This window comes from Caretta caretta, chromosome 3, assembly GCF_965140235.1.
Source record: "Caretta caretta isolate rCarCar2 chromosome 3, rCarCar1.hap1, whole genome shotgun sequence".
Lineage (NCBI taxonomy): Eukaryota > Metazoa > Chordata > Testudines > Cheloniidae > Caretta > Caretta caretta.
Window position 1 is genome coordinate 56,906,748 of NC_134208.1, and position 16,253 is coordinate 56,923,000.

At 44.0% G+C, this 16,253-nt stretch overlaps 1 protein-coding gene across 2 annotated transcripts in view; it reads left to right on the forward strand.

Moving 5' to 3' along the window:
• SMAP1 (small ArfGAP 1) overlaps positions 1 to 16,253 on the forward strand; it is a 227,291-nt gene that overhangs the window by 79,677 nt on the left and 131,361 nt on the right. Inside the window, exon 5 of one of the 2 annotated variants that reach the window (XM_048845987.2) lies at positions 1,446 to 1,523. The exons of the other annotated variant lie outside the window; for it this stretch is intronic. Within the exon in view, the coding sequence (XP_048701944.1) occupies positions 1,446 to 1,523 (78 nt within the window). The remainder of the gene's footprint in view (positions 1 to 1,445; positions 1,524 to 16,253) is intronic. 2 annotated transcript variants of the gene reach the window in all.

Below are 16,253 nucleotides of genomic sequence, written 5' to 3' on the forward strand. Positions count from 1 at the left end.
TTTATATATACAGATAGTGAATATTCAAAACATGCATAAATTAACTACAACAATACTCATGGGATCTTCTATAACAAACATGCAACACTAAAGATGTAACAAGGGGTTTCTCTGTAGTTTTCAGCTAGATTGTAAGAAGCTGTGTCAAAGATTACTTAATGCAAAAAAAAAAAAAAGTGCCATCTAAATATTAGAGACACAGGGTGGGTGAGGTAATAACTTTTATTGGACCGATTTCTGTTGGTGAAAGAGACAAGCTTCTGACCTTACACAGAGCTCTTCTTTCCCATGCCTGAAGAAGAGCTCTGTGTAAGCTCGAAAGCTTGTCTCTCTCACCAACAGAAGTTGGTTCAGAAAAAGATATTACCTCACCGATCTTTTCCCTCTATTAACTTGGGATCAACAACACTGCATATCTAAATAATCAGGGTTTATTTTGACAGTACGTACAGACCTGTACTCATAGCTCAATTTATTTTTAAATTTTCCATGTGGATACTAATGATGATATTGGGAAATACAGAGTTGTCAGTTTTATAGCTCTGAAGATTTACTGCACATTTAGTAAACCTATTTCAGTTGCATTTTTCTGTAAAGGGAATAGAAGGATAATGCTTCTATTAAAGTGATCAAGTACACACAAAGAAATGGATTAGGAAGATGTATGAAAATGCTTTTAGACGAATCCCATTTTCATGTGTAAGTCGCCTCTCTGGTGTATATAACGGTCTCATAATATCTTTGGTAATTCTGGAAGTACACTGCTGGTAATAGTGGTCGTGCACACTGATGTTTAGAAAGGAAAATATATATATATATATATATAAATTGCTTTGTAATAGGTCTGGCAACCGACTGCTAGGATGCTGCTTTGTAGAAACTCACAGCTTTTTATGTTTAGCATGTTCTTAAATAGAGAACAGTTCATTAGAACTTTTAATTAAATGTATAACTTTCAGAGTTATTTTGCTGTATTCTTTAAATATTCTGTTACAGTGAACAAGAACAAAAGCACTCCCCCCTTGCTCCCCCATGGGACAGCATGCCTTCATGCTTCAAGACATTAATATTTCAACAGTCACATTGGATAAAATTGAACATTGGATGAAACCTAATTATTTTTCTCATTCCTGTGATGTGATCTTATCCAGGTTCATTTTCTTATATTTATATTCTAGTGAATTTCATTATAAATCATTCACAGTTACCTGACAAACCTCTCTTCCTTTAGAAATAGCATTAGTAAAATTCAAAAGACCAAAATGCAAATGCTTTGTCTTGCCTGCCTTGTTTTTCTATATTGTATGATTTTTTTTTCTCCCCAAAGTGCTTCTGTATCTTGGGGAAAAATATGAAATCATATGTTCCTTTGCTCTTTCTATAGTCTGTTAATTCTGATAATCTGCCATGGTTCCTTTCTCATCCCTTTCATCTGCTTTGTACAGATGTCCTCCTCTGATGCTGTTCTGCCTTTGGCACCTTCTCCTTCTCTGCAAGCTGCTGCCGAGAAGAGCAAATTGGAGGTATCTCTTTTCTAGTGTAATTTTTTGTCAGCCTACATATTATAATACAGTGCACAGATTTGTACATTTGATTTTATCCATAATGTAGAGTAGCTTTCCCGGGATTTAGCAGAGTGTTTAATTGTCTTTGTTAAAAGGAACTCAGACATTTTAAAACAAGCCACAGGCTTTTCTACACCCTGTTTCCCTGATCACATACGTAAAAAGAGCTAGTGCCTCTAGCTGTATGATTTTTCCTCTCTATATAATTATTTTGATTATTATTAGCATTTTCAAACTCTTACTGTTGTCCTACAAAGCCATGTAAAGATACCTTCACACCACTAGCAAAGAGGCATGAGTTTATCCCTTTTTCTTAAAGCATTACTTTGATTAGGCAACAAGCCTCTGCCCTGCAGTAAAACAAGATTTCTAAGATTGCTTTAGAAATCTCCCCTGAAAGGGCACTGCTATTCCAGCCAAGCCATCTAGCAGGTCTGCCTTTTTTTAAAACTAATTTCAAGGGAATTAAAAGCCCATAAATACAGACCCATTTGGTGGAATTTTCACTAATTTAAATTTTGTCATTCTTTTGAATTTTCTTCCAGTTGTGGACAGTGTATAGATATTGAAAAAAATCATAACCTCCTAAAACATTGTTCAACATTTAGAACACTGACACTGTACACAAATATAGGTGGTATATAAGGCATCCGCACTAATGCATGGGACTGTTGTGGTAGAACCTGTATTCCTCTTTGAGTAGTGTCCTTATGGGTGCTTCCCCCCCCCCCTTCCGAACTGGGTTTCAGGAAGTGTTTCTGTTGCAAAGCATCTATCCCAGTGACTAACGGACATTCTTAGTGCGTTTGCTGTCTGGGAGAGAACCACATCCCACACAAGTGTGGTTTATGCCAGCAATTGAAACCCAGATCCAGAAAGGAGAGAGAACTGGGACTCCAGCTTCTCCTAATGGAAGCACTCCTCCAACCGCCCTCATAGTCACTCCAAGACTCTGGGTGGTGGGAATTCTCACTGCAACCCTCTACATCTAAGGGAGGTGAGCTGAAGAAGTCATCCATGAGCCAGTCTCACAAGGCTTCTAAGAAAAGTGCTGTGAATCCCCACAGCAAGCCGTGACCGAGCTGAAAACGTTCTCCAGTTCACTTGGAATCATCGGTACCGATGGCACCAAAGCTGTCTAAATCAGGTACCCAGAGCTCACGTTACCGCCCTGATAGAATATTATGGGCTGCCTAAGGACCCAGTGGGCACAAGCAAAGACTCATTGGTATTGAGTGCGAGAAAAATAGAGAATCCACACTGGGGAAGGCTCCTTTGGTGCAGGCATTGACAGTTGTTCCATCTTGGCATGCCAGGCACTGGTGGACTGCACAGTAAGTACACATTGCCAACTCCTTTGTTGCAGATGTCTCAGCTCTGCCAACTGCTACCAGAACAGATGACTGTGGCATTGCCGGACTTCTGGTACGTGACAGATCTTTTGGTGTCTGATGCATTCGACTTACCTCTACCTGGTAATGAATCCACTCAGAGATCCATACTTGTCAGTGACATCATGCCATGCCCCCCCATTTTTGAGTGATGAGTCACAATGAGCAAGACGACAGTCTCCTGTCACTCTTCTCATTCACCCTATGGTACCCATTTCCCAAATGGGCCTCAGCTGTACCGTCCCTCTGGCACCCAGCCTCCTTGGTAGGGGCAGCCTTCTGGGTCCTTCCCACGCTCTGTGGCCTTACTGGGACCCTTGGCAAGCCCATAAACACTGTGCCTCCCATGGTTCTGGCTCGGCCTATTCAGGCCTGATGAGACACCCTCCTTCGGCTGCTGCATTGAGGGTCGTTCGAGCCCCCTGAACACTGAGAGGAGGGAGATTACCCTCCAGACCAACTTCTCATCTCCATCAACAGATAAGAAAGTGATGCCCCCTCTTCCACTGTTGGCAGACGCCTTTAAGCTTTTCCAGGAGCTAGCTCAAAGAGTGGCAGATGCATTAAAATTATCATTACAGGAGGTGACAGAGGCACACCATAAACTACTGGACATTCTATGCATCTCTACTTTGTTCCAAGTAGCCCTCCCTATTAACCAAACTCATATGGCAGACCCTGGCATCAGTACCACCAACATGCGAACAGGCTGATTAAAAAAAAAATTACGTACCAGCAAAAGAGACAGATTTTTTTTTCTTCTTCCACCTGCCCCCTAATTCAATGATTATGGATGCAGAAAACTCAAGAGGCTGTCAGCATCACCTGAAATCCACCCCCATGACTGGGACTAGCAGCCGAGAAAAATATACTTTACAGTTCCATATCGCAAACGATCAAGTCCTAATGGCAAAATCTGATTACATCAGCTACTTAAACTCAATTCCTTTATTGAGCAGCTCCCAGAATCTCACAAGGACCAATTCAAAGCTATCATTAACTAAGGCCAACTAGTGGCAAAGATGTCACTCCAGTCTGCATTCGACGCAGCTGACAATGGCATGTTCCATCATCGCTGCCATCATGATGAGACGAGTCTCTTGGCTGTATTTATCCAGTTTCTCCAAAGAGGTGCAAACAACTGTGGAGGACCTTCCCTTTGAAGGCAGAAAATTCTTTATGGAAAAGGCGTACTTTTTCCTCCTCACTTTAAAAGACTTCAGGGTTACTCTTCAGTCTCTCAGAATCTACACAACTGGGCAGAAGAGAGAGTATAGTTCTCAGCCTTCGTTCAGGCTCTGGTTGTCACAATATTCATCCCGACACTCTTCAGAACCCCAAAGAAAAGTTCAGGTTCTCCAAACGGAAACCTTCAGGTCCTTATCCTACTTCTTCACAGCCATCCACCTCAAAACGACAATTTCAAAGGGTTGGTCCAGGTGCCATTAGACCATTCTCTTCAATACCATCCAATGTTAGCATCCATAGGGATGAGCGGGGATTTCTGTCTCACCCCATTCCGCTGCACCTGGGAACGGGTAACCTCTGACAAATGGGTACTGGATATTATTTGAGATGAATACTCCATCCATTTCACCCCCTTCCCCCACCCCAGTGTCCTTCCCCATTCCACTTCAGGGACCCTTCTTATGAGACCCTAGTCTATCTCTTCTTGTAATATCTCCTCACCATTGGAACCATAGAACCAGTGCCCCCTACATCTAAGAGGCAAAGGCTTTTACTCTCACTGCTTCCCGATACCCAAGAAAAAGGGACGTTGGAGATCCATACTAGACCTCAGAGGGCTCAACAAATTTAAGGCTCAGAAGTTCAAGATGGTCACTTTGGGAATGATTATTCCAGTGTTAGAAAGAGGAGACTGGTTTTCAGCCCTTGACCTTCAAGATGATTGCTTCCACATTTCGATCATACCATGTCACAGAAGATGCCTCAGATTCATACTAGGCCAGGACCACTACCAATACAGAGTACTCCCTTTTGGCCTCTCATTGGCCCCCAGAGTATTCTCCAAGGTCATCTCTATGATTGCGGCTTAGCTATGCTCTCTGGGCATTATGATCTACCCTTACCTGGATGATTGTCTCATCAGGGCACATTGCTTCTTCGAAGGCCCAGCGAGTTACCCATACCACTCTGGATTTGTTCAGGAATCTGGGCCTACAAATAAACACACACAAATCAACAATTAATACTGGTACAGTAACTAGAATTCATAGGAGCCAACCTCGACTCCGTATGAGCAAGAGCACTCCTCCCAAAACACAGATTCCTCAGTCTCTCCATGCTTATGGAGACCATGCAATCCAGCCCTCAAATATTGGCCATACACTCCCTTCAGCTCCTGGGGCACATGGCCGTAGGCACATAGGTGATAGTTCATGCCAAACTTTGCATGAGATGCCTCCAATCATCATGGGTCAGTTTGGTTTATAGGCTGAACAAAGGCAACACAGACAAACTGCTGTCGTTGCCCACCACAATCAAACACATCTCTCATACAATAGGGCGCACATCTTAATAATCTTACAGTGCAGGGCAAATGGGCTCCATCTGAGATGTGCCTTCACATCAATCTATCAGAATTCAGAGCGGTCAGGAATTCATGTGCTCATTTCCTTCCACTGATCAGAGGTGTACACACACAGGTCATGATGGACAATATAGTGTGCAAGTATTACATTTATCCATGGAGGCGCCAGATTGACCTCCCTTTGTGCGGAAGCACTAATGCTATGGAACTGGTGCATTTCCCACAATGTTGCAGTATCAGCGGCCTGCCTACCAGGAGTACACAACACGACAGCAGACAGTCTCAGCAGCAAATTCCCACACTATCACGAATGGGAGATAGACTCAGTGATGCTCCACGACATATTCTGACAATGGGGGACACTGATGAGAGGCTTGTTTGCAACTTACCAGAACAAGAAACGTCTACGGTACTGCTCCACCGCGGGCATTGGGGGATACTCCTCCTCCTCCTCCCCCCATGGGACAAGGACCTTCTTTATGCCTTCCCCCATTTCCTCTGTTGCTGAAAGTCCTGCTGAAAATAAAGAGAGAAAGCAAACATCATACCAATCACTCCCACCTGGCCCAGAGAGACATAGTACCCTTAACTGTCTCAACTGGTGCTGTGTCCACAGGAGACTCTTGCAACCACTCCTTATGTCCTCTTGCAGAATGAGAGATGCACTCTTCATCCCAGCCTGCGGATACTATGGCTCAAAGCCTGGCCCCTTCATGGTTCCAACACATAGAGACGACATGCTCTGAAGAGGTATCAGAAGTATTATTACATAGCAGGAAAGTGGTTATCCATTGTACTTACCGACAGAAGTGGACCAGATTTCAGATCTGGTGCAAGTCCAAAAAAGTCACCCTGGATACGGCCACTCTACCCTGTAGTCCTAGACTATTTGCTGAATCTCAAGAAATCGGGACGCTGTTAGCTTGCGGAAAGTACAGTTAGCTGCGATAGCGACCTTTCACCAGCAGGTAGAAGGGTACTCATTTTTTCTCCACCTAACTATGGAAGAGGTTTTTTCAAAGGCGTAGCGAACCTCTTTACCCAACCTAGGCTTCTTACCCCACAATGGGATGTCAATCTAGTATTAAAAGGACTGATTAGACAGTCCTTTGAACCCATGGTCACTTGTTCTTCAACTCCCCTTTCCATGAAGATGGTATTCGTGATCACAGTTACCTCGGCAGGAAGGATGGGGAGACAGCTGCCCTGATGGCGCATCCTCCCTTCACAGTTTTCTTCCCTGGCAAATTTCAGAGTGGTAGCCGTGTTAGTCTGTATCAGCAGAAAGAACAAAGAGTACTTGTGGCACCTTAGAGACTAACAAATTTATTTGAGCATAAGCTTTCGTGAGCTACAGCTCACTTCATCGGATGCATTTAGTGGAAAATACAGTGGGGAGATTTATATACACAGAGAACATGAAACAATGGGTGTTATCATACACACTGTAAGGAGAGTAATCACTTAAGATGAGCTAATACCAGCAGGAGAACGGGGGGCGGGAGGAAAGAAAACCTTTTGTAGTGATAATCAAGGTGGGCCAATTCCAGCAGTTGACAACATCTGAGGAACAGGGTGGGGGGAGGGAATAAACATGGGAAAATAGTTTTACTTTGTATAATGACCCATCCACTCCCAGTCTTTATTCAAGCCTAAGTTAATTGTATCCAGTTTGCAAATTCCAATTCAGCAGTCTCTCGGAGTCTGTTTTTTGAAGTCTTTTTGTTGAATTGCCACTTTTAGGTCTGTAATGGAGTGACCAGAGAGATTGAAGTGTTCTCCGACTGGTTTATGAATGTTATAATTCTTGACATATGATTTGTCCATTTATTCTTTTACGTAGAGACTGTCCAGTTTGCCCAATATACATGGCAGAGGGGCATTGCTGGCACATGATGGCATATATCACATTGGTAGATGTGCAGGTGAACGAGCCTCTGATAGTGTGGCTGATGTGATTAGGCCCTATGATGGTGTCCCCTGAATAGATATGTGGACACAGTTGGCAATGGGTTTTGTTGCAAGGATAGGTTCCTGGGTTAGTGGTTCTGTTGTGTGGTATGTGGTTGCTGGTGAGTATTTGCTTCAGGTTGGGGGGCTGTCTGTAAGCAAGGACTGGCCTGTCGCCCAAGATCAGTGAGAGTGATCCTTGATGATGCGTTGGGGAGGTTTTAGTTGGGGGCTGAAGGTGATGGCTAGTGGCGTTCTGTTATTTTCTTTGTTGGGCCTGTTCTGTAGTAGGTGACTTCTGGGTACTCTTCTGGTTCTGTCAGTCTGTTTCTTCACTTCAGCAGGTGGGTTTGGTAGTTGTAAGAATGCTTGATAGAGATCTTGTAGGTGTTTGTCTCTGTCTGAGGAGTTGGAGCAAATGCGGTTGTATCGTAGAGCTTGGCTGTAGACAATGGATCGTGTGGTGTGATCTGGGTGAAAGCTGGAGGCATGTAGGTAGGAATAGCGGTCAGTAGGTTTCTGGTATAGGGTGGTGTTTATGTGGCCATTGCTTATTAGCACCGTAGTGTCCAGGAAGTGGATCTCTTGTGTGGACTGGTCCAGGCTGAGGTTGATGGTGGGATGGAAATTGTTGAAACCATGGTGGAATTCCTCAAGGGCTTCTTTTCCATGGGTCCAGATGATGATGATGTCATCAATATAGCGCAAATAGAGTAGGGGCATTAGGGGACGAGAGCTGAGGAAGCGTTGTTCTAAGTCAGCCATAAAAAGGTTGGCATACTGTGGGGCCATGCGGGTACCCATAGCAGTGCCGCTGGTTTGAAGGTATACATTGTCCCCAAATGTGAAATAGTTGTGGGTGAGGACAAAGTCAGAAAGTTCAGCCACCAGGTTTGCCGTGACATTATCAGGGATACTGTTCCTGATGGCTTGTAGTCCATCTTTGTGTGGAATGTTGGTGTAGAGGGCTTCTACATCCATAGTGGCCAGGATGGTGTTTTCAGGAAGACCACTGATGGATTGTAGTTTCATAGAATCATAGAATATCAGGGTTGGAAGGGACCTCAGGAGGTCATCTAGTCCAACCCCCTGCTCAAAGCAGGACCAATCCCCAATTAAATCATCCCAGCCAGGGCTTTGTCAAGCCTGACCTTAAAAACTTCTAAGGAAGGAGATTGTACCACCTCCCTAGGTAACGCATTCCAGTGTTTCACCACCCTCCTAGTGAAAAAGTTTTTCCTAATATCCAACCTAAACCTCCCCTTCTGCAACTTGAGACCATTACTCCTTGTCCTGTCATGTTCTACCACTGAGACTAGTCTAGAACCATCCTCTTTGGAACCACCTCTCAGGTAGTTGAAAGCAGCTATCAAATCCCCCCTCATTCTTCTCTTCTGCAGACTAAACAATCCCAGTTCCCTCAGCCCCTCCTCATAAGTCATGTGCTCCAGACCCCTAATCATTTTTGTTGCCCTCTGCTGGACTCTCTCCAATTTTTCCACATCGTTCTTGTAGTGTGGGGCCCAAAACTGGACACAGTACTACAGATGAGGCCTCACCAATGTCAAATAGAGGGGAACGATCACGTCCCTTGATCTGCTGGCTATGCCCCTACTTATACATCCCAAAATGCCATTGGCCTTCTTGGCAACAAGGGCACACTGCTGACTCATATCCAGCTTCTCGTCCACTGTCACCCCTAGGTCCTTTTCCGCAGAACTGCTGCCTAGCCATTTGGTCCCTAGTCTGTAGCAGTGCATTGGATTCTTCCGTCCTCAGTGCAGAACCCTGCACTTATCCTTGTTGAACCTCATCAGATTTCTTTTGGCCTAATTCTCCAATTTGTCTAGGTCCCTCTGTATCCTGTCCTTGCCCTCCAGCGTATCTACCACTCCTCCCAGTTTAGTATCATCTGCAAATTTGCTGAGAGTGCAATCCACACCATCCTCCAGATCATTTATGAAGATATTGAACAAAACCGGCCCCGGGACCGACCCTTGGGGCACTCCACTTGATACCGGCTGCCAACTAGACATGGAGCCATTGATCACTACCCGTTGAGCCCGACAATCTAGCCAACTTTCTATCCACCTTATAGTGCATTCATCCAGCCCATACTTCTTTAACTTGCTGGCAAGAATACTGTGGGAGACCGTGTCAAAAGCTTTGCTAAAGTCAAGAAACAATACATCCACTGCTTTCCCTTCATCCATAGAACCAGTAATCTCATCATAGAAGGTGATTAGATTAGTCAGGCGTGACCTTCCCTTGATGAATCCATGCTGACTGTTCCTGATCACTTTCCTCTCATGTAAGTGCTTCAGGATAGATTCCTTGAGGACCTGCTCCATGATTTTTTTCTCAGGAAGTCAGTCGTGTCTCGAAGATAGCTGGGAGTGCTGGTAGCGTAGCGCCTGTGCAGGGAGTCTACATAGCCAGAGAATCCTGCTGTCAGGGTGCCAATGCCTGAGATGATGGGGCGTCGAGGATTTCCAGGTTTATGGATCTTGGGTAGCAGAGTACCCCAGGTCGGGGTTCCAGGGGTGTTTCTGTGTGGATTTGTTCTTGTGCTTTTTCAGGGAGTTTCTTGAGCAAATGGTGTAGTTTCTTTTGGTAACCCTCAGTGGGATCAGAGGGTAACCTTCTTGTCGACTGTTTGAAATGGGCCATCCTGATGATCACCGCAAAAGTTTTTTCTTCTCCTGCTAATAGCCCACCTTAATTGATTAGTCTTGTTAAGAGTTAGTATGGCAACCCCCATTTTGTGTGTGTGTGTGTGTGATCTTCCTACTATATCTTCCACTGCATGCATCTGATGAAGTGGGCTTTAGCCCATGAAAGCTTATGCTCAGATAAATTTGTTAGTCTCTAAGGTGCCACAAGTCCTCCTCATTTTTTCCCTGACAAAGTCATGTTTAGACCACTTCTGAAGTTCACCCCCAAAGTGACTTCCACATTTCACGTGGATGAACTCATTCACCTTCCAACCTTTTTTCCAAAGTCTCACCAGGATAATAGGGAAGTCATCCTCCATACACTTGACATAAGGAGAGCTTTGGCCTTTTATTTGGACAGGACAAGAGTTTTCAGAAAATCTCCATTGCAGACAGGTCTAAAGGCACAGCGATTTCAGCTCAAATACTCTCTAAATGGGTCTCAAATGGAATAAACTCCAATCAGATTCACGATTTAGCACCCCCGTCTACAATCCTCAGACATTTCATGAGCTCAGTTTCCTCATCTGTCACCTTCTACAGGGGCATCCCTATGTTCAAAATCTGCAAAACCACTACCTTGGCATCTGCACATACATTTGCGGAACACTGTGCCATCTGGGGAGACTCTGCTGCAGATGCCAGGTTCGGCGCCACAGTACTGTCATCCAACACAGACTCTATTCCAAAGCTCTGCCTCCAGTGTAGGATACTGCTTGGGAGTCACCTATGGTGGAGCACCCATAGGGACACTACTCGAAGAAGAGGAAGTTACTCACCTAGTGCAGTAATGATGGTTCTTGGAGATGGGTGTCCTTGTTGGTGCTCCACAACCCACCCTCCTCCCCTCTATTTCAGAGTTCTCCTCATACTCTCTGCAGTAGAGAAGGAACTGAGGGGCGTTTGCCCACAATGCTGTTAGTCTCATGAGCAGGCCGAACAGATGCTGCTACCAAAATTCTCCAATCAGCAGTGCCGGGACGTCGACACACCTACAGTTGAGCACCCTTAGGGACACATCTTGAAGATCCATCGTTACTGCACAAGGAGAGTAACTTCTTTATACAGTGATAAATTTAATACATAATGTCCTGGCTTTCAAACTTGGTTAACCAACTTTTGAAATCTTACATTTGGAATTTTTGGCTTTACTTCAGACTTTAGGATGTAAGAAAGTAATCACATGACCTAACATCCACTTCTTATAAATTCCTCTATAATAGTTAGTCATAGTCAGATTTTCTAAGTGGTAAATGTAATTATTTTATAGGTAAGCCATATCTTATTCTAAGCATTTTCTGTGTCTTTGTTTAACTTTTACCTGGCTTTTCTTTGTATCGAACACTTAATATGCAGGGGCCAACTACATTTACCTAGTGAATTTAATTTCAGTACATCTTGTGCACATCTTTTAACTGTAGCAGGAATAACATCAACCTCTGTAGTTAAACTTCCATAACTATTCCAATTCTAACTGTTTTCAAAGGGCTTATAACTTTCTGAAATGTTCACTCTGATGTTTTCTGTACTGTTGCCCATTGGGGAATTTTTAGAGCAAAATTTGCAGAGCAGTAGTTCAGTCATTTTTGAACCCAAGGAAGTGGGGAAGAGAAATTTCACTTTCATATTATATTTTGTTTTTTTGACCAGTTCTACAAATAAAATGGCTGAGAGCTGAGGTTAAGAATGAAAATAGCATTAACTGGGAAGTGCTTTTGCTTGTTCTGTTTTGATCTGACTGAGTTAGGAAACAATGAACCAGCATATTTAACTTTTAAAGTGTGCAGGTGTGAGAGGATTTTCATGGCTGACTTAAGTGCACAGTGAAAATCTAGTGGATGCTGGGAATCATTAGGAACATTTGGGGTTGAGAGAGGGATCCTTCATGCTTTGTAAACTGCAGAGAAGGAAGTGCCCTTCTGATGCACCCTGAAAGCTCTGCATCTCTTAAGTTATGAAGAAGATTGGTACTTTTCTATAAACCGTATCAAATCTATTCAACAGGGCCTGATCACCAAAGTGATGACTAGCATCCGAACCCGTGCATCATCCATATTGCTGCCCAGTACCGCTGTTTGAAGAGGTCTGTTTTTTTCCACTGTTGACAGCAGACTCCTCCTTTCTGGCATGCAGTACGTATGCCTCTTCTCTACTCTTGAGTCCCTCCAAGGGTGTAATAGAAGGCTATCACTTAGGGCTCTGCCCCAGGTAAGGCATGAGTGGCACTGGGTCGATGAACCTCAGACCAAAACCCATATGGCTTGCCATCTTGGCTGTATTGGCTTTACTGGGGACCGTCACTGCATGTGTCCTAGAGCATATCCCCCTCCGATGCATCAAGGAAGTGGAAGCGATCCTGGTCTCTGGTACCACTGTTAGTCAGGGCACTAACACCAGTGCCTGACGTTGATCCCAATAGTTGGAGGTAATAGAGGGACAACAGGAACACCTGTCTCAACTGAAAGAGTTGTCTTCGTTACCTGATGAGGCAGTGACACTAGCTCCTACTCGAGCATGGCATTCCAGGAACTCCAGTCCTGCATTGCAGAATCCCTGGACATTGAAATCACAGTAATACAGGAGATGTCCTACATGCTTTTTGATATACTAAGTTCTGCAACACCCATCAGAATTATTCTTTCCATCAGTGATGAAATATTTGAGCTGGCAAATGCCTGATACTTTTTCTCCCACATCTGAACATCTGAAAAGAAGATACCAAATGCCCCTGATATCAGTAATGCAGGAGAAATCTACATTTTCAAAGAGTACACTGAAGGTCATGGACCCTAAAAAATTAGAAACTTCTGGGCAAAAAGCATACTGCTCTGCCTCACTGCAATTCTGGGTGGCAAACTACCAGGTTATGGTCACAAAATACAACTTTCTCATGTGGGGAAAGGGTCACTGCTTTCCTGTCAATAGTTAATTGTAGTCTAAGATCCCACAGGAGGACAGGGAGTGTAACAGGGTTGGCACCTGTCTCTCCCACTTTCACTGGCTGACTGTGTCTGCAACTTGTTTTTTTCTCACTGGGTTGGCACCCACCTTTCACAAGCGTCCTCCTCTGGCCAGTGGATCTCTCCTCAGGTCTTCAGCGACTCAGTCCTCTGGCTGAGCTCCCTACACTGTCCCTGTAGCCCTCCCCAGACTCAGGCCCTGTTGGTCAGACTGAGGACCGATCTTAGTACCCTAGTTGATACAAGAACCGATACTTAGTACCCTAGTTGACCAGCTCACATGTGAAGGTTCCTGCTCTGGGGTGGAGCAGCACTCCCTGGGCTTCCTCCTTGGAGGTTCTTCACCTGCCTTTTAGTCCTTTGACCCCAGCTCTCCAGCTGGGTCAGTCTAGATGAGCCAGATGAGCCCCCTTCCGCAAGGTAACAGTTCCAGGGAAAAGTACTGCCTGTGGGCCTGTCTTCAGTGAGTCCTGGCAGCCAGCCAGAAGTTATTCCCTCGCTTCCCTTGCCAGCAACTACCTGCCTTAACCCTGCAGCCAGTCAGGAGAACCCCTTGCTTTCCCAGGCCCTGCTAGCAGACTAATCTATCCAGGCCATTTCAGATCCTGCAGCCAGCCAGGTGCATCTCTTTTATAGGGCCCACATTGGCTGCTTCCTCTATAGCCTCTCTGCTTGGTTGCTTCCTCGCAACCACTCTAGCCCTCTTGGAGGGACTTCTCTACTGCTCCTTTCCTGGGATAGGTGTTGAAGGACCCTGAGGCCTCTACCAGGGGGTCTTTGAGTGTTAGGCCACATGTTAGTGTACACATACATGATGATGCTTGCTTGACTTCACCTCTAGCCCCTATGTATCTGACTCAGGCCAATCCACTGTCCAGTGAAACACCAATTTGACGGGAAGGTGTTGGTTCCACTTTGAGGCCTCTCAGAACTGGAATGGTGGTTATAACCTAAAAATATATGAGGAGGATTACTGTGCTTAGCACCCTACTGAACAAGGACTTGAATCACAAATGCATCAGGAACAGTTGAAAAGCCATCTGGACCACTTACTATTGCAAGGGACCTGGTCCTCAATAGATGTGGTAATTCCCATAAACCTGGAATTGCGAGGCATCAGACTAGCCTGCATGGCCTTCTTACCTAGCCTCTGAAATTCCACAGTGCAGGTCCTGGTTAACAATATGTCTGCTATGCACTACATTAACAAGCAAGGAGGCGCCTACTTATCACTGCCCCTTATACCTTAGGTCGGGACCACAAATAGACATGTTGCACATGTGCTAGTCAACAGACACTGCTTGGAGAAAACTTCTGAACTCGGGTGTATGGCATGCATGCGAACCCACGTGTGGAATACAGCTAGGGACCACGCATCTCAAAGATGCTCCAGTTACAGTAAATAACCTCCTCTTCAGACTGTGTCCTTGGTTATTTCGAGCTATATCCTGCTCTTGCAAAGGCTAGGCCATCACATCGGAGTATCCAAGTGGATAACGGAATGTCTTTTTTGCTGTTACCATCAGAGTGGTGTACTTCTCCCACCAAACATCAAGGCTTACTTCACCAGCCCTCAAGCAATGTCCTCTGCCTATGTCTGAAATGTGTTCGTTGCCAAGAACTGCAAAGTCGCAACATGTAATAATCTTTCATCAAGCATTATGTATTGGACTTGGCTGCCAAGCACATGCCAAGATCAGGAGAGCGGTAGTACTGATGCAGTTGATACGCCTCATCTCGCCATCCCAAAGGCATATTGCTTGCCAGTCACGAACAGTGTATCCACACACTCATAACTTGAAGGAGAAAGAATGGTTATCTATGCTACAGTAACTATGTGGCTATTTGGGATGATGTGTAATCCCAAAACCCACCCTCCGTTCCTGCTTTCAGTCATCAGCTATCTGGGACTGTGCATTGTGAGGGAGATGAGGAAAGGTTACAGTTAATCTGGCTTTTGTTTTCGCACAGGAACATGAGGAAGAACAGGAAATGTGCATTTAGGCACATGCACACCTACTTGTGGGATGAACACTGACTACAAGATCTTGAAGAACCAAAGTTACTGTAGAGTTAGTAATTCTTTACATAGCAATCTCCATGCTAAGGTATTGATCCTGCGAATACTAATACAACTTAAATTTAAGCACAGGAATAGTCTAATTGAAATCGCGGGGTCTTCTTTTGTGCTTATAGTTAAGTATATGCATATTTGTTTGTAGGAATAGGGTCTAGGTATATAACATAGAATAAATTTTGCTGACTTACTGTGTACATTTGTGGTTAGGTTATCTTCATCTTTGCTGCCTTGGCCGTTGACTTACACATAAGGAAGGCTATGCAGTTGAAAAGAAACAGTATGGTTCATGGTGGATGACAGAATTAAAAATGCATATGTTAGAGAAGGCAATCCACATTGTAATCTCTGGCAACGACAGTGGATGAAATTACATTAAATGTTGTACATATAAACATTTTTAAAAATACAAGAAACTCTATGCCTAACTAAGACTGTAAAAATTGACACACTAATAAACTTCAAAAAATGACTTTTAAATGTAGCTTTGGATAATAACCTGTCCTACCAATTTTTATAGTTTTTTAACCATTTTAATATTTTTAAAAACATGTAACACAGCAAGAGAGAAGAGGAAAGACTCTCAGACAGCAAGGGAAGTAGTACACTTGACTGCAGACAAAGTTCTGTCAAATACATAAATAAACAAATTTAGAAATTTTCCTCTGGCTTTCTATTTATAGTAATATCACTGCATGTATTGCTTACTACAACGGGCCAAAAAAGTTATTTGGTGGTGATTAAATTAGCAGTGTCTCTTTAAAGATAGTATTGTAATGCAAATAAAGAAGTGGGAAGAGATAAGGACCCATATAAATAACTTGGGCATTTCCTGTCTGGGGGGTCTTGACATTCAAAATTACCATCTTATAAACAACTTTTGGTATGAAATATATTTAGTGTGTGAACACACATAGGGTACAATTTAATGAGTATGTGCTGTGCAGGGAAACATGACTATATTTCAAAAAAAGGGTAAAACTACAGCAATGATAGTGCTTGTTTAAATTTGTATTATACGTCGACCTGTTAATGGAAACTTAGG